Source organism: Melospiza melodia, chromosome 20 (genome assembly GCF_035770615.1).
Source record: "Melospiza melodia melodia isolate bMelMel2 chromosome 20, bMelMel2.pri, whole genome shotgun sequence".
NCBI classification, from domain to species: domain Eukaryota; kingdom Metazoa; phylum Chordata; class Aves; order Passeriformes; family Passerellidae; genus Melospiza; species Melospiza melodia.
In genome coordinates this window covers 3,071,003-3,090,332 of record NC_086213.1, presented here as the reverse complement: position 1 = coordinate 3,090,332, position 19,330 = coordinate 3,071,003, and the positions used below count along the sequence as shown (strand labels likewise).

Genomic DNA, 19,330 nt, shown 5'->3' with positions numbered 1-19,330 from the left:
ACCAAGCCCAGCAGATATTTTTTCCCTCTGACTCAGTGTGAGCACCCTAACAAGCTTTGAGTACCGTGTCCTCCACGGGAAGCAGGAATAAATTGGGAGAGCAGGAACGACATGAAAACAACTGAAAATAAAACAAGGAAGGTGGAAAACACAGAGGGTGTGGGTGGGATTGGGATGGGAGCGAGCGGGAGCTCAGCCTTGGCTGGGAGCCCGTGGTGGGGACCCCGCTGTGGCTCTCCCCCCTTGTTTCTGATAAAGAAAAATGAACACAGTGTTTTCCTTCTCCTAAGAAGTGTCTACAGCAAGAGAACCTGAAATTACAGAGAACTTGGCATTTCAGATCTTTCCGTGGCCGAGGCACGGATCTGCAGCTCCAGCAAACCCTCGGGGCTTTTCCAGCCAGTCAATAAGCGAGGGCAGCCACAACCCTGCTGCAGCACTTGACACTGCTAAAACGTGTTTGGGGACTTGGGGAAAAGCAGCAGGAAAAGGCAAGCTAACAGTGTTAATGAACGGTCAGGAGGAGAGGGAGTTGGCACCGAGCAAACCCGGCTGCAAACAACAGCTCTGGAAAGCAGGAGGGGCCCCGGGGAGCTGCCCCGGCTCAGGGAAACGCTGAGGAAAATCGGGAGCTGTGCCGCTTCTCCCTCCTCAACGGGACGTGGGACAAGCCTTGTTCACATCCCCACCCAAGCACACAAGTCCTGAAAAGCGACCTGGCTCTAGGAGGAGCAGGGGCAGATCCATCCTGGCGTTTCCACAAGGATTGGCCATCCCGAGCTCTCGATAGGGAACATCTCCCTCCTGCCCACCAGGCTGGTCCCACTGCCCTCACCCGGTCTTGGCTTCAGATGGAGCTGGATTGGGGCTCTCCTTCCCTCTCCCAAAAGGTTTGGAAGCTCCTGGGAAGCACCGTGCCCTGCTGGTTCGACCTTCCTCTCCCATTAAAGTTAAAGCAGATTTCAACTGGAGAGCTCTAAAGCAGGACCACAAAGACAGGAATACCCTGGACCTTATTTGGCAGGTGAGGAAACTGAGGCACGGGATTTTGCTTCAACTTAAACGGAATTGATAACATGGAGCAGAGATTTAACCCAGCCCAACCCGCGATCCACCACATCACGCAGCTCAGCTTTCCATGAGACATTATTCCAAATCTCCCCAATTGCCCATGCTTAGATCTTCCTTCCACAATCTTCTCCCAATTTTTCATCCACCACTTCCCTCTTTTCCCCACCCCTTCCCCTCCATCTCCACCCCCCTGTGCCAGGCAGCAGCCAGCTGTGGCGAGGCGCTCACCGACGCCTCGGCGAGCCAAAACCAGCACGTTCCACCAAAGGTAAAAAAAACGTATTTAGGGAGACCTACCAGTCCACCTGGACTTCTATATCCCGTGTCTCTACCTTGGAGGGCGCATCTCCACCGCTGTCCTTACTGCTGCTGCTCTTCAGCAGGTCCAGGACGGGCTCGATCTCTTTGAGCAGCTCGTTGTCCTCCACGCCGCCGTTGAGGCAGGAGTGAGCACAAGCCCCGTCCTTGTCCCTGCCGCCGTCCTTTGCCCCTTTGCTGCCGGGAACGAGCCCGTTAACGTGGACATGGGGCTCCACCTCCTTGCCCGTTTCCCTGCTCCACAGCGATCCCATGGCTGCTGGCTGCTCTTTGCTTGGGTTGGACAAGTCAACCGCCTTGGGAGCCGGGCACAGGGGTCTGGTGACACGGACGGTTTTGGGTGTCCCGTCGCCCGTGAAGGTGGTCTCCAGGTGAGTGGTGAAGCCCTCGGGGCCGCGCAGGATGAGCACCACGTAGGTCTCGGAGGCGATGCTTCTCAGGATCTCCAGCGCCGTCTCATAGCTCATGTCCACCAGGGGCCTGCCATTGACGGCCAGGATGATGTCCCCAGCCTGGATGAGGCCACTCTGCTCGGCAGCCCCGCCCCGGATCAGGTCCGAGATGATGACGGGCGGTTTGCTGACGCGCTCCTTCACCAGGAAGCCGAGGCCGCCCACCTTGCGCTTGAAGAGCCTCACCGAGATGACGTTGGGCTGGATCTGCTGCACGCTGAACACATTCTCTTCCATGGCAGCCCCCTCCTCCAGCCCGCTCTGCAGGACCTCAACACCCTGCTGGGAGCAGGGGAATTCGCTGTCCGAGGGTGGGAAGGAGCAACTCTGGTTTTTGAGGAGCTGGACTCACTGGAAAACTCCCCTGGGCTTGGGCTGCCGAGGGGCTCCCTGCGGCATGCTCGGTGGCACTGCTCTGCGAACGGCAGGAAAGCGGGAACGTCACCCCTGGGAAGGCAGGCTAGGAGCAGGGCTGGGCATCGCCCGGGGTGGGAAACATTCCAGCTTCCAGTCAGCCGCTGGCACAGAGCGAGAGGCAGCGCGCTGGCTTCACCGGCATCCCCGCCGACGGTGCGCGGGCTTCTCTATCTGCAAAGCAGGGGGAAAACCAACAAAGGAGGGAGATAAGTGAGGCAGGGCAGGCGCAAGTGCCCGCTGAGCTGAGCACGGGGCTGGGCACGCCACGGGCGCCCCGTCCCCACAGATGTCACCCCCCCAGGCGGCAGCCTCGCAGCGCTCCGGGCTTTGCTCCCTCCACCTCCCCCTGCGAAAATCGGCACCATCTGTTCGGCGGGGGCGCGGGGGGAGCGGGCAGCCCTGGCAGGGGCCGCTGGGCAGGGCAGGGCAGGGCAGGGCAGGGCAGGGCAGCCCGGCTCGGGCACCGCCCGCTCTGCCCACCCTGCAAGGCTGGCACACCCAGGAGGCTCTGCCAGATCGGGATCCCCTCTCCGCGTGTTCTCCAGAGCATCCCACAACCTGCTGGGTGAGAACCCGACAGGGAACGGGCAGCCCTGCCCGGGAGGAAACCTGTTCCGGAGGTGCTGTGGCTCCGAGGTGTCACTCCAGGTGCAGCAGCCGGGGAGCAGAAGAGGCCGCTCGGCTCCCCTTCCTTCCCCCGAGTTGGGAAAACACTTCCAAAGGCAACTGCTGCTTTTAAGGCTGGCTGCAGGGATCAGCGCTCAGCTCCTCCTCTGCCCAGATTCCCAGCCTGGCACGGGGAGAAGGAGGCGACGCTCGCCCTCCCCCGAGCCCAGCCCCGCTCCGGCGGAGGGGAAACATCGCCGGGAGGGAACCTCGGAGCTCATCCCGCCTTTGGGGAAGCATTGCCGGCAGGGCAGCGCGGAGCTCATCCCACCCTTAGGATGAGCTGGAAGAGCCCTCGCAGGGCTCGGGGAGTCACAGCCCATTGCCTCCTGATGGGACCCTTGTTCTTACAAGGCACGCTTGGCTTCTGTCGCTTCTGCTCCCGAAGCCTCCCCGCGCTCCCCTCGCGTTTTTCTCAGATGCTCTGGAGAACGTTTCTCTCCAGGACTGTGCCCTGACGCTTCACATGGAGCCAGCGCCTTCTTTTCTTTTTTAAAATCGGAGTTTTCGGCACAGAACAGAGGGGACGTGTTCTGCTGGAGGCACTGCCATGGCAAGGAGAGCAATCTTCTCTCTCCCCATGCTCAGGGCAGTTTTGGCACCTCCAGCCCCTCTCTGACAGGAGCTCCCTCCAGCCCCAGATGGGACAAAAGGGATCTGAGGAGCAGGGCAGGGACACCAGCACCACTTGGTGACGTTAATCCTCATGTGAGGAACGCTGGGCTTTTTAGCAGCGAATTAGGAATAAAACAATTCAAGATCCATAACCCAAACCCATGGGTTTAACCCCTGTGGTCCTTCCCCTGCTGTGACTCGGCCCTGCAGAGCAGCAGCAGCAGCTTGCAAAGGGTTAAACACCACTGGGTCACATCCTCAAGGGCTAATTAATGCCCTAATTGCAAATGACACTGGATCGGGACCCCGGGATGGGCTGTGCTGCCTCGCGGGTCTCGGGCAGGAGAGCAGGGCAGGGAAGGTTCCAGTTTCGGGGAGGATGGAGGAAAGCAGGAATTCGCTTCTACCCGACAGGTCCTGTCCCTTTCCTTCCCTCCCACCCCTCCATCCCTTCCCCATCCCCACCTCGCTTTCCCAGACGAGTTTTCCTAATTTTCCCAAGCTCTCTGGGATTCACAGGAGCCGCTTCCTTCTCCCTGCCGGGCTCTGATTTCCCGACCCCTCTGCTCCACAAGGTGACCATCACTATCCAGGCAGGGTTAGGTCACACCAAACTCATCCCCATGGGCCTCGTGGGGACAAAGGTGGCTTCGGAAACAGCCACAGGGTCCCGGCAGCACGGAGCAGAGCGTCCTGAGAGGGGCCAGCCCTGCCGTGCCCTCGGGGCTCTCATCCCGGGCCAGCTCTGGGTTTGTGCATCTCGGTGGGCACAACCTCCCTGGGCACCTCCTGGGAATATGGGGTATATTTGAGTGGAATATGGGGTATATTTCATAAAATATGAGATATATTTGGGGGGAATATGGGATATATTTGGGGAAAATATGGGATATGTTTGGGTGGAATATGTGATATATTTGAGTGGAATATGGGGTATATTTGGGTGGAATATGGGACATATTTGGGTGGAATATGTGATATATTTGAGTGGAATATTGGGTATATTTGGGTGGAATATGGGATATATTTGGGTGGAATATGGGGTATATTTGGGGAGAATATGGGATATATTTGGGTGGAATATGGGATATATTTGGGGGGAATATGGTATATATTTGGGGGGAATATGGGATATATTTGGTGGGAATATAGGACATATTTGGGTGGAGACACATGGGACATATACCCCATATATTTGGATGGAATATGGGATATATTTGGGTGGAATATGGGAACATATTTGGGTGGAATATGGGATATAATTGGGGAAAATATGGGATATATTTGGGTGGAATATGGGGTATATTTGGGGGAAATATGGGACATATTTGGGTGGAATATGTTATATATTTGGGGGGAATATGGGGTATATTTGGGGGGGAATATGGGGTTTATTTGGGTGGAATACAGTATGGGAATATTTGGGTGGAATATGGGACAGTCAGTGCCATGGCTGCCAGCCACTCACATGGGCAGATGTTGCACAGCTGGAGGGGACCATGGATGTCCTTCAGCCCCACTGACCTCACAGCAGGACTTGCTGAGCTCGCTGGAAAAGAGCTGAGGAGCCCCCGGTGTTTAATCCCTCTCTCTTCTCCCAGCAGGATAATTTCCAGCTATTTCCATGGAAAAGGGTTGTCATTTCTTGTGTGTGCTCAGCAATCCCGTGGAATGCTGGCGTTTCTAGGTGCTCATTGCTGCCTGCCCCCAAACCCACTGACACCTCAGCATTCCTCACAAAAGGGATGAGAAGAAAAAAATAGATTTTAAGCGGTACCTCAACACCCATCCAGAGATTTATCCTTTTTTTCTGCTGCTCCTCAGAGTCAGGAAGGTCAGAAAAGAGCCAGAAAGGAGAGGAACAGGCAAGGAGAGGGAGGACAGAGAGGCCCTAAGCCCCTCATCCTCCTGCTCCTTTAGGGAATAGCTGGATAAGGATTTTCACAGAATCATGGCATCATTGATGTTGGAAAATAATCTTAAAGATCATCAAGTCCGATTATTTTCCAGCTGAAAAACCTTGCACAAACTCAGAGTGCAGAGAGAAGGGAGAGGTTCAGGGAGGCAGGAGGGCTTGGAAAACTCCCCCAGGAGGGTCAGGTCCCACTCCGGGGTGGGACAGCTCTGATTCCAGAGGGGACACACTTCGGATGGAACACAAAGAGCTCAGCCCTGTGGATGGCTGAGCTGTGCTGAGCTCTGTGAGCCCACAGATTCCCACCTCTCCCTCCCAGCACCATGAGAATTCTGATTTATGGACCCCAGAGCCAGGCCAGACATTTAGAAGCTGCTGGAGGTGTCAGGTGTAACTCCTTAAAACAGCGAGAGCAGGGTGGGGTTTCACCAGGGTAGGAACATTCATCCCACCCCAAAAAACAGCCAGGAGAGGAAAAATCCATCAGCAAAGCTGGGCTGAGCTCCCTGTGAGGAATAAACCCTGCTGGAATAAACCTCCATGGATGGTGCCACCCATGGTTTATTGGGAATAAACCCTGCTGGAATAAACCTCCATGGATGGTGCCACCCATGGTTTATTGGGAATAAACCCTGCTGGAATAAACCCCAATGGATGGTGCCACCCATGGTTTATTTGGAATAAACCCTGCTGGAATAAACCTCCATGGATGGTGCCACCCATGGTTTATTGGGAATAAACCCTGCTGGAATAAACCTCCATGGATGGTGCCACCCATGGCTTATTGGGAATAAACCCTGCTGGAATAAACCCCAATGGATGGTGCCACCCATGGTTTATTGGGAATAAACCCTGCTGGAATAAACCTCCATGGATGGTGCCACCCCACTCCTGCCTCAGTTTCCCTGCCTATCCCAAAGCATAAACCCAACTCAAACTACAGGAGAGCAATGAGCCCTGCAGAGGGGCAGCACCCCAGGCAAGCCTCAACCCTGACCCCAACACCAATCTCTGGGAACTTCCCTCCTTTGGCTGATGGGTTTGGGGGAACATGGGGTGTGTTTAGAATGTATTTGGGTGGAACATGGTGTCTATTTGGGTGGAATATGGTGTCTATTTGGGGAAAATATGGTGTCTATTTGGGTGGAATATGGGATATATTTGAGTGGAATATGGGGTATATTTGAGTGGAATATGGGATATATTTGAGTGGAATATGGGGTATATTTGAGTGGAATATGAGATATATTTGGGGGGAATATGGGATATATCTGGGGGGAATATGGGATATATTTGGGGAAAATATGGGATATATTTGGGGGGAATATTCCTTTTTCAGGGAAAATCAGCAGAGCCTGCTCCCCTCCAGCAGCAGTGAAAGTTCAACCAATCAACCCCATGAGAAGCTCCTTGAGCTGCCTGATAACATTCCAAGAACAAACTCCAGCACAGACCTTAATGGAATGATGTAAAAGTTCGTGTCTGGAGACCACACTGACATTTAGGGAAGGGGAAAAGGGGAAGACCATGTGGTGATGGGATATAAATCATGTGTACAGTGCAAATTACCAAACACTGGTGCAAACAACTAAATAACTATTTAGTGCAATACAACGGGATGATTTGATTTCCAAGGCAAAGCGGAGGAGAAATCAATCTCGGGAGATTTAACACAATCTCCTGCCTGTGCCAGGCAGAGCCGCGGGTTGTGCCGGGCTGGGCCGTGCTCAATGTCATCCCCTCAGCCTCACAAATCCATTTGGAGCCCTGTTCTCGCCGTGCTAATGGCTCCTGCATGCCCGTGCCAGCTTTAAATGGGCACCATTGTCCTCTTTAATTAGCTTTCGTGGGATTTATAGTGCTCGAGGAAGAGCCCTGGCGCTGATGGATTGATGCCCATTTAATTTTTACGACCCACGGAGCATCGGTGGATGGGATGAGGAGCGCTGGGATGCAGCATATGCACAGTTCCTGTAAACCTGCGTGGCTGTGCCTCTGAAATGGGAATGTTCAAGTGATTCCCTGGCAGGCAGCTCACTGGAATAAACTCCACGCTCCATCCCTGCCCAGGGTGTACTTGTCCACAGCCTTTTAATCCTCAGATAATGTTCCTCTGATGCCTTAAGTTTTAGCTTTTACACGTTTCAGATCCTGCATTTGTGTATAACTCTGAACTGATTCAGTGTTAGTTGGCTCTCCTCACGTTTTGGGCAGACAGAACAATCCTTCCAGGCCTGAGAACCAAGGTCACCAACAAAACCTCAGGTACAAAAAGTATAAACAAAAGGGAATGTGGTGGAAGAAACTGAGGGAATGTGACTTCATTGCCTGAAGATGTAATTGGACAATTAACTGATATGCAAATAGACCAAACTTAAATCGTGACCATTGTCCACCTTGGGTGTAGCCTCTGTGAGACTTTGCATTGCCCGAGGTGTATCCTTTGGAGGCCTTTAATAAATACCTTATTCATTCTTTTAGCTCTGTCTAGCCTCTGTTCCAGGATCACCTCCAGTTGGAACCACCCACCTCCCCTCAGCCTTCCCAAAATCCACCCAGCATGGGCGAGACCTTTTCCCTCCAAACCCAAACAATGGCTCTGCTCCTCCCTTCCCATTCCCAGCTCAATTCCCAACCATTCTTGGGTTGGGAATCCTTATTCCAGCTGGGCTGGGACCCTGTCTTTGCCCCTAGTAAACCAAATTTCCACCAGGAGTGACTGGAACGAGGCACTTTGCCATCTGTACAATGCCCTGGTGCCAGTCCGTGCCCGCTGACCTGAGCTGGCACCAGCAAAGGGATGGAATTGCCCCATTGCCAAAGGGATGGAATTGCCCCACTGCCAAAGGGATGGAATTGCTGCCAAAGGGATGGAATTGCCCCATTGCCAAAGGGATGGAATTGCCCCATTGCCAAAGGGATGGAATTGCCCCACTGCCAAAGGGATGGAATTGCTGCCAAAGGGATGGAATTGCCCCATTGCCAAAGGGATGGAATTGTCCCACGGCCAAAGGGATGGAATTGCCCCATTATCAAAGGGATGGAATTGCACCATTGCCAAAGGGGTGGAATTGCCCCATTGCCAAAGGGATGGAATGTCACAGGTTCCACCCTGGAGACCCCCTCACCCCCCCCCGTGGCTCTCTGCACCCAAAACATCCCTGTTCCTGCAGGAAGGGCAGTTAATCAGATAAATCCTTGCTTCTGGTAGTAATAAATCCATGGCCAGACCCCAAGAGGGTTCATCTGCCTCTAATCAGGGGTTGCTTCCTGGAAAACAAACCACAACTGTTTGCTCATAAATCTGCCCCAGAGCCCCAGGACCTGCACATTTATCCAGCTCCTGGCACCTGGTTTGGTGTCCATGCCCTCTCCAGGGAATGGAGCAGCCAAGGAGAGCCAGGTCCTGCTGGCACAGCAGCCACGGGAATGTCTGTGCAGTTAAAATCATCATTGCAGCTCCCTTCCAACACAAATATTCCATTTTTTTCTGATCTGCTTCTATCCCATCCCATTCACACCAGTGTCCTGCACACTCCTGATCATGGGACAGCAGTGATGGAGGGGGAAGACCCACCCCAAAACTTTCCTGCAATTTATTGGAGCCCCTCACCCCCCTTCCGTTCACCCCACCCGGCACAACCCGAGCAGAACGCACGAAATACATTTTAATGTTGCCAAGACAACTGTGTTGACAAAAATCCCCCTTTTTCTGTAGCTGCCAGAACCAGGGTTTTGTTGTAATTTGGAGTTCAGGACTGAGCAGATTTCTGCACCACGCCTGCCTTTCCTCTTTTGCTGTTTCCTACAATATTTCCCCGGCGCCTGCCGTGTGTGGCTCCAACAGAATTTAGATAAAAGCGTCAATTCTGCCGCTCGCCCCATCTCAAACTGATGTTCTTATTAGGGCTTGGCCCATCTGTAAAACCTCAATTCCACCACCATCAATTTTCTGAGAGGCTTGGAATTACACCAGTGACTCCAGCGTGACAAATTGGAGCGGTGTTAACACACCGCCACTTTGTCCTGGAAGACAAAATAGGTAGGGAGGAAATAAATGAGAAAATGCCACTTGATGGATGGTCTGGAGGTCCAATCGCAGCATGAGAGGGGAATTGGGGCTCCATTTAGGGAAAAAAACAAAAGAAAAAGAAAATTTCAAAATCACAGCAGGTTGGCTGGGGCTGTAATAGCTCAGGAGCTGCCAGCCAGCATCAATAAAGTCAGGGATGGAGCTCCGAGTCCATCCAGGAATAAACTCCTGGTCCTGTTCAGCCACTCATGTCCCTCCTTTGCTGCTGACACCCCAAAATCCTTCTTGCTTGGCATTAAATTTCCCAAAAAATCCTGTTGGCACTGTTTTCCTAAGGAGTGACTCATGTCCCTGTTTGAAACCCTCAGGAGGAGATCGGGCTCCTCATGGTCCCCAACCCCAGGCAGATCCCAGGGATTCTGTCCCTGAGACAGCTCTGGGATCTCCTGAGTGCTGTCACCACCCCTGTCCAGTAGGAGAAGGGGCAGGATTGGGATTCCTCCCTTCCCCAGGGATGAATCCAACACATGGAGCCACGGCACAGCTCCTGCCCTGTTGGCCCTGGCATCCTCGGGGACGTGCCAGGGGGAAATTGAGGATAATTTGTTCCCCCCGAGTTTCTGTCCATGCCTTGCATTAGCACTTGTTGCCATAGTACCAACAACAGCAGCAAAGTTCTCCAGGGGCCTCCTGGGACCTGTTCCTTGTCCTACAAGGGCTCTGACTCTGATTCCAGCAGGACTCAGGGGGGGAGATGATGTGGAGTTTTCTGCCTCCTGGATTTGCTGAAGGTGCTGACTGTGGGAGAGAGGCTGCTCCAGCCTCATCATCCTGACCCCTCCAGCATCCCCGAACGTGGATGTGGCAAAAAACCCAGGAGTGTGTGTGGGAGAGGAATTGAAATGGACCCCATTGATTCCAGAGGTTCTCCCCTTCCCTATGGAATTTGAAGCAGCCCTAACCCCCATCCTAAACCAGCTTTTCCCCATGCCAGAGGAGAGGATTTTGGCTGCCCAAGCCCCTGCTCCTCTCTGCTGGCATTTGGGGCAGGCTGTGACCCCAGGGCCAGCCAGGAGCCCTGTCCCAGATGTGGCAGGGATGCTCCATTCCCTGCCTGGTGGGGATGAAGGATAATCCCTGCTCGGAGGGCACCGAGCTCCCCAGCCTCTGAAAGAGAGACAGAACCTCACGTTCCAGCACGTCTGGAAAGGTAAGCATGAAACTCTGGAAAATGGGATTAAGACAAGCTGCCCTAGAAGGGCATTGCTGGATCCTGTTAAGCATTTGGGGATTGTCACGGAGAGGAGAAGCCGTGGAAAGCGTTTCCTTGGCATCAGTGCCCCCCTTTTTGTAGGGACACACACACACACACAACCTCCAGGTTTCCATGCTCCACATGCGGAGCCACCACCCTGGTGACATCTGGGCTTCCCAAAGCCACATCCTGGAACAGAGGGTGACAGCCCAGGGTCCCTTATCACAGACACCCTATCAGGGCTCATTTGGGATGGTGACAACCCAGTGTCCCTTATCACACACGGCCCATCAGGGCTCATTTGGAACGAGCATGATTTATCCAGCCTGAGCCAGACAGCGGCTCCCAGGCCTCTTCGGGACACAATACATTTATTTTTGGAGGGATCAGATTGCATCTATAGATTTGATTTAACGCACAGATAGGATGGGAGCAGTGGGAGTAGAACAAAGGCATCAGAGCTCGCTCGGAACCGCCTCTCTAACCCGGCCCCTCGTTAGCGGGGTTGGGTTTCTTTAGGGGAAAATTGATGGTATCAACAAGTATCAAACAATATCCTCGTTCCTCGGGAAAGGTAAATGCTAATCTATGCGAGCCGAGCTCATGTGACTTATCGGTTACTAAAAATAGTTGTTTTCAGGCACTGATTTAGGGAATCTGGCAGATTTCCTAAGCCTTTGTACAGACACACCACTGAAATGGAAAAGACAAAATACACGAGCAGAGCGGGGAGGAGGGGGGAAAAAAACCTGACAGGGCCAAAACGGCCCCTGAGGGCGCGGGAGGACCCAGCCCTCCCCGTGAGCAGCCACAGAACGTTAATTCCAAGCGAGGATTCCAAGGAGGATTCAGCCCAAACCCCTCTGCCTAAGATGGCCTCTCGCTCACAGTTGTGGCGCTGGCAGGGGGAATGCACAGAATGCAAAAGGGACGAGGGATTGTCCCTTTCCTGGGCTCCAGGGGGGTGTGATGCTGCTCCCAGAGCGGGTACCTGAGCAGGGAAATGTCCCCTCCCTGCCCACGGCTGCGGGGGAAGCGACTCCGCACCCGGAGTTTGTTTGCAAACATTTGAAACTGCGGAGTCTGTGCCTGAGTTTGTGGCGTCTTTAAGGAAATATACTGGGAAATACGAGCCGGGAAGAAAAGAGAGGGAGGAGGAAATTGCTGATGCAAAACCAAATTCTTTAAATAAGGCTTCCCCACTGAGACCTTGAGCAGAGAATGATAACTAGCAAATGGTGCAGGTAGAAATTCCTGGGAGAGCGATTTCCCCCCTGCTCCCAAAGCCTCCCTGCTGCTTCTGTGTGATCATTCCTGTAGATTCCCGTCTGCCAGAGCCGCTGGCACTGGGGAATGAGGGTGAGGGAGAGGAGCCGGCGTTTGAAGCAGCCAAGCCCCCCATTGCTGCAGCTGCCCCTGCGATCTCCACCGTCCCCCGTGCCAGACAACCACCGGGAAGGGAAAAGGGGGACGGGGGAGATCGGGAAGGGAAAAAGGAAGGAAGGAGACGCTTCCCCTCCATCTCAGCGACAGGCGGATCCGCTCCTCGGGGACTCGGCACATCATTGTCAAGTCGCCTGCCAGAATTCCCTCCCGAAAGGGAGAACTTGGAAGCGTCGGGAGAAAATGTCCGCACCCCTCACCCGGGCTTGGGGGCTGAGCGAGCGGGGCAGGGAGCGCGGCGGGACGGGGCAGCGCACACCCGCACAGCCCGGCGCCAGATGTGCCAGATGTGCCGCACAAAGAGCTCCTTTCCCCTCTGCTTTGCCAGTCAGAACCAAAAGGTTTTCCAGTCAGAACCAAGCCGGGGCAGCAGCAGGACAAGCAGGGTTTGTCCCCTCCGATTCCTGCGGCTGCAGCTCCCGCTGCATTCCCGGCTCATTCTGCGGGGTCCTTGGTGGGCAGAGGGACGGGGAACGATCCGGGGTGACCCCCGTTCTCCCTAAAGGACAGGAGGCGGCCCCAACAGGACATCCCGAGGGCTGGAGTGTCCCCACCGTGGGCTGGACTGGGGTCTGGCTTCCACCGCAGTGCCCCGGGGACAGTGAGGACACCCTGGGGACAGCCGGGACGCCCCGGGGACAGGCAAACAGCGAGGGCAGGACCTGGCGAGGGCCACTCCCCACCCCAGAGCGGGGCTCGGTGGCATCTCCCGCGATCCCCGTTGGGGAGCGGAGGCTCGGGAGCTCCGGCGCGTTCAGCACCCGGGACAGCTCAGGCGGGGCGGGCGGATCGGCTCCTCCAGCCGGGACAACGCCGCTGCCCCGGGACAGCCGCCCGCCCCCCGAAACCGCCTTCTCCCGGGAAACGGCATCCCCGGGGAAAAATGCCCATCCCCGGCAGGCTGGCATTCTGCGGAACTGCCCCCCTGTCCTCCCCAAAATCACCGCCGCCAACCCCAGTTCGGTGAACGGCCGCTCCCGCTCGCTGCCCTCTCCGCACCGATGGCCCCCGGGCAGAGTCCCGCCTGTCCCGGGCTCGCTGCCCGCCTGCCACCCCCGCGCTCGGTCCCCTGCCCCTGCTGCCCTCCCTCGGGGCACACCGAGTGCCCTCCCGCTGCCCCATCCCGGGACTCCCCCCGCTCCCCGCGGGGCCGGCCGCGCTCGGAGGCGCTGGGGGAACTTTGCGGGTGCGGAGAGACGGGGGGGGACACCCGCAGCGTGTCCTGGCCTTGGGGAGCGAGTGCGATTCGCGGCTCAGCGGGGCCACCCCGAGCAGAGAGCGCTTCCTCCGGGCACATCCCACGCGTGTCCCCCCGTCTGGGGGCACTGCCGGGGTTGGGGTCCCGCCGCCGCCTCCCCTTCCCCGCTCACGGTGCCCGGAGGATGCGGCGGCGCTCCCGACGGGGCGCACGGTGCCGCAGCCCCGACAAAGTTTCGCGGAGAGAAGCGGAGCCCGGTGCGGGGCTGGGGGGCACCTACCGTGCGGCGGAGAGGAGCCGTGCCCGGCCCCGGCCCCGCGGCCGGCCCCGCATCGCTCCCGGCGGCTCGGCACGGACGGAGCCCGGCGCTGGGCTCGGCTGGGCTGGGCTGGCAGCGGGGAGCCAGTCCTCGCTGCGCCCCTTTATCCCAGCATCACCGAAACGAATCCGCTTTGACGTCCAACCAGGGTTTTTATGGGTGTGGAGCGAGCCGGTGCAGCCCTCATTAGGAGACACTCCGCTCTCCAAATCATACATCTTTTATATAACCTCATTTCCAGCGTGGCTTTTCTCCCCCCTCCCTCCCTCCCCTTGCCGGGGAGCATCGCCCACCCCCCCAACTCCCTCACCAATTAAAGAGCTCACAGACACCCCCCGGCCCCCACTTGTTGCTGGAAGCTCCGCGTCACCCCCCGCGGGCCTGACTCAGCCTGCCCCGGGCGGGTGGGGGGCTCTGCGTGCCCCGGGGGGCACCGGAGCGCCTGAGCGGTCCCCAAATCCCTGCCCAGCCCTGCAGCCCCCACACTCCTGTTGCCAGGCTGGTTGTGCTGCAGAAAACCCCGCTCTGCTCCCGGCAGCCCGTGCCCGCTGGTGCCCAGGGCAGACACCTCCATCCCTTCGGGAGCTCCCGGCCCGGCTCCAGGCGGGGCTGGGACATCCCCGAGCCTCAGCGGCCGGAGCTGCCCCTGGGCTACACACGGGGCAGGGAACAAAGATCTCCTCACCCCGCTTCCCCTCCCGACTCTCCACCTGCCCCCAAGGCGGCCCAGAGCGGACCCAGGCTTGACATCAGCCTCCAGCCTTCGCGATTGTGCTGATTCCCATGGCAACAACAAACACACAATTATAGATATATAATATTATATAAACCCAGCGGGCTCTCGGGCAGGGCTCCGGGGTTCACCTGCTCCCAGCCCAGCAGGCAGCTCCCCCCGGAGCACACAGAGGTGTCCCGAGCCTGGGGAAGGTGCCCAGCCCGTGGGTGCCTCAGCAGAGGCAGGCAAACAAGGCAGGGCACAGCGGGCGGCTCAATTACAGAACTTCCCACGGCGAAGGAAGGGGAGCGGAGCGGCCCCGCTCCTGCCCGGCTCACCGAGAGCTGTGCAGAGGCGGAGAGGACGGGCAAATGCAGCAGCAGAACCGGGGCTGCCTCCCCCGTCCCGCCCCTCCCCACCGAGATCGGGCTCTAACACTGTCTGGGGTTAAGGGAAACGTGATTCTGCCTCTCTAGAGCCAGGAGGACTCATCTAAGAGCAAGCTACCCAAGGACATCTGCTCCGGCCCATCAGCCAGGGAGCAGCCAGCGGGCACACACCGGTGACAAAGGACTTTGTGACCCAGGCACGGGCTGGGAAAAGTCCAAACCCTTCTCCTTGCAGGGCTCACAGCTTGGAGCCGTAGAGCTGCAGGGCTCTGTGGGCTGGAGCAGTTTTCCTCGGATAGGGGTGCAGGCAGCCGCAGGGCTGGTGGCTCTGATGTCACCTGTTTGAGGGGACTCTGCAGTGCCAAAGCCACCCCGACACGCAGCCAGCAGCACCTCCTGCTCCTCCTGCCAGCCGGGCAGATCCATCCGAGGCAGCACAGCCCTGATCCGGGGGAGCAGAGCTCCCTGGGACACTCTGGGCTTTGGAAATCCAGCCCTCCCACCCTGCGGCAGGACCCCAGCCCAAGAACCAGCCCTGGATCCCAGAGCTCTGAACAGACCCCAGGAACAGAGTCCTGAACAGAGCCCTGAACAGATCCCAGGGACAGAGCCCTGAACAGAGCCCTGAACAGATCCCAGGATCCCAGAGCCCTGAACAGATCCCAGGAACAGAGTCCTGAACAGAGCCCTGAACAGATCCCAGGTTCCCAGAGCTCTGAACAGGTCCCAGGAACAGAGCTCTGAACAGATCCCAGGAACAGAGCCCTGAACAGACCCCAGGAACAGAGCCCTGAACAGATCCCAGGTTCCCAGAGCTCTGAACAGATCCCAGGATCCCAGAGCTCTGAACAGATCCCAGGAACAGAGCTCTGAACAAATCCCAAGAACAGAGCTCTGAACAGATCCCAGGATCCCAGAGCCCTGAACAGATCCGAGAAACAGAGCCCTGAACAGACCCCAGGAACAGAGCCCTGAACAGATCCGAGGAACAGAGCCCTGAACAGATCCGAGGAACAGAGCTCTGCTCATCCCTGCACCACATCCCCCCGGGGCACGGCAGCACTCCCTTCCCCACGGGAATGTGAGCGGCACCAGCTCGTTTTGGGATCACCGGGAGCTCTGCTGCCGCCCGGAAATCCTCGGTATCCAGGAGCAGAGTGTCCCTGTGGGAAGGGAGCCTGTGCGTGTCCTGTGCTCCCCCTGCGCCAGGGAGGAGCCCCAGGTCGCCTTTCCCTCCCGCTGGAAGCCGTGAGTCAGCCGGGAAGGCAAGGGAAAGGCTTGGAGGTTCATAAACAACTGAGGAGGCAGAGGGTGGGCTGTGAATGGAGAAGGTGGAGTGAGACCCTCCCCAGCACGGCCGCACCCCTGAGCCCCTTCCCCACCGAGCTCCCGGTGCCACAGCCAAGGCTGCGCCTTCCTGCCCCCATCAAAAAGCGCCTGGGGACAGCATTTCCCCGCAGGGAACGTGTCCCTGCCATGCTGCTCACCCCAGAGAGCAGCCCCAGCTCTGGAGGAACCCCCCCGTCCCCAGCCGGCCTCCTCCATGGAAGTTGCTTTCCCCTTTCCCACAGCTGGGAGCCGATTCAGGCGGCGCTGCCTGGGAAGTTCTCCCCCAAAACTGCTGGGGAGAGGACAGAGCCGCCTCCCCGCCCCTCTCCGGCTCCCCGTCTCCTCTGGAGGCAGCTCAGCGCCGCTCGCTCCCGGCCGTGTGCCGCCAGAGGTTAGGGGTAGAAACCGAATAGAAACCCAGCGCTTAACGCCCAGATTTCCTCCCGCTGCTCCCCCTGCGCTGCTGCCCTTGTCCCTCACCCACCTCTCCTGGAGCTCCCAGCTGGGGGATCCGCCGGGAATGTGCGGCTCAGGACGCTCGGCTCTCCCTGAGCTCCTCAGGAACGCGCGGCCTCGGCACGGATCACACACACAGGGATCATACACGGATCACGCACAGGGATCACATACACAGGGATCACACACACATGGGGATCACACACACAGGGATCATACAGGGATCACACACACAGGGATCACACACAGGGATCACACACACAGGGATCATACAGGGATCACACACACAGGGATCATACAGGGATCACGCACAGGGATCACATACACAGGGATCACACACACGGATCACACAGGGATCACACACACAGGGATCTACAGGGATCACACACACACAGGGATCACACACACACGGATCACACACACACGGATCACACACACAGGGATCATACAGGGATCACACACACACAGGGATCACACACACACAGGGATCACACACACACGGATCACACACACAGGGATCATACAGGGATCACACACACACAGGGATCACAAACACAGGGATCACACACACAGGGATCACACACACACACACACACACACACACACACACACACAGGGATCACACACTGGGATGTCACACACATGGAATCACGTACAGGGATCACACACACACACACGGATCACACACACACATGGATGACACATGGATCACACACAGGGATCACACACACACACAGAGGTCACACACGGGTCACGCACACGGGGATCACACACACAGATCACACACACAGGGATCACTCACAGGGATCACACACACACGGATCACACACACGGATCACACAGGGATCACACACAGGGATCACACACACATGGATCTCACACACGGATCACACACATGGATCACACACAGATCACACAGGGATCACACACAGGGATCACACAGGGATCACACACACGAATCACACACACGGATCACACACACGGATCACACAGGGATCACACACAGGGATCACACAGGGATCAGACACACAGATCACACACATGAATCACACACAGGGATCACACAGGGATCACACACACGAATCACACAGGGATCACACACAGGGATTACACACACAGATCACACACAGGGATCACACACACGGATCACACAGGGATCACACACAGGGATCACACACACGGATCACACACGGATCACACACACACAGATCACACAGGGATCACACACACGGATCACACACACGGATCACACAGGGATCACACACAGGGATTACACACACAGATCACACACACGGATCACACACACAGATCACACAGGGATCACACACACGGATCACACACACGGATCACACAGGGATCACACACAGGGATTACACACACAGATCACACACACGGATCACACACACAGATCACACAGGGATCACACACACGGATCACACAGGGATCACACACACGGATCACACAGGGATCACACACACGGATCACACAGGGATCACACACAGGGATTACACACACAGATCACACACACGGATCACACACACGGATCACACACACACAGATCACACAGGGATCACACACACGGATCACACACACGGATCACACACACGGATCACACAGGGATCACACACACAACCTCCGCGGCTCGGGACTTACTGGGCTGCTCATTCCCCGCGGCTGGAAACGCGTGCGGAAGGGGATTAGAGCCCGCGGGCTGGAGGAAGGGCTGAACATTTATATTTATACCAAAGCTTTGGGAGCCGCGGAGCGCGCACACCCCGCACACACGCGCAGCAGCCGAGAGCGGGGTCTGCCACTGCCACTGCGGCGATTTGGGACAAATCCCAGGATTGTCCCTGCCCGTGCTCCAGTTTAGAGCGAGCGCCGATGCTGGGCTTTGCCTAGAGGTGGCAGTGAGCCTTCGCTCTTGGCTCTTCCCTTCTGCCGACCCCCGGCAGAGCCCGGGAAGTCCCGGAGCTCTGCCGGGCTGGGGCAGGGTTGCTGTGGGACAGGAGGGACCCCTCGGAACCCACCCACCCCCTGCGGGATCGGGGGATTCCCTGGCATCGTCCCCTCTGCACGGGACAAAGGCTGGGGCTCATCGAAGCCGGGTTTGATCAAATCCTGAAAACCTGGGAGTTCATGGCCAGGGCAGGTCACTTCTAAAGCATCCCTGGGCCAGCTCCTCTTTCCCCGTGACATTTTAGGGGAAAACTCTTTGTCCCCCACCTCCAGAAGCTGTCACAGCCCGAAGTGACCGAGCAGAGCTGCGACAACGCAAAACATCCCAACACAAACCCTGGCATCCAACAAGACACCTGTAAACCCCACCCAAAGCCACATTTATGTCCCAGACACCCCCATCTTGGGGTCAGAGTTGGGAAAAGCTGCTGGAAAGATTCCTTGGCAGCATTTATGTCCCAGACATCCCTATTCTGGGGGTCAGAGTTGGGAAAAGCTGCTGGAAAGATTCCTTGGGAGCTCCTCTCCTCCTCCTCCTCGGCACGAGGTGGGTGATGAAGGGCGATCTTCTCTCTCTCACACGTGGGCACACACGCACGCAGCAAATCTAATAAAAAGATATTAGTCGGAGAGAACTTGGCTCCTGGCGTTCAACTATCTCGAGCTTCATACAGACACCAAAGAAATGAGATTATGGGAGCGCACAAACAAGAAATTCCAGGGGGATGAATTCATGTTTCGCCGCTGTTGCAGGGCAGGGAAGGACCTGTCTGTCTTCCC

At 56.8% G+C, this 19,330-nt stretch overlaps 1 protein-coding gene across 3 annotated transcripts in view; it reads right to left on the bottom strand.

Annotated features, from left to right (window-relative positions):
* The window catches only part of NOS1 (nitric oxide synthase 1), a 98,071-nt gene that overhangs the window by 54,917 nt on the left and 23,824 nt on the right, over positions 1 to 19,330 (bottom strand). The window contains exons 1-2 of one of the 3 annotated variants that reach the window (XM_063173378.1): positions 13,664 to 13,740; positions 1,369 to 2,429 (exon numbers count right to left, since the gene is read on the bottom strand). In XM_063173378.1, the coding sequence (XP_063029448.1) occupies positions 1,369 to 2,078 (710 nt within the window). In that variant the 5' untranslated portion in view covers positions 2,079 to 2,429; positions 13,664 to 13,740. Of the gene's footprint in view, positions 1 to 1,368; positions 2,430 to 2,867; positions 2,969 to 13,663; positions 13,741 to 19,330 lie in introns of those variants that run through there. The other 2 variants (XM_063173380.1, XM_063173379.1) reach the window with 2 other exon arrangements.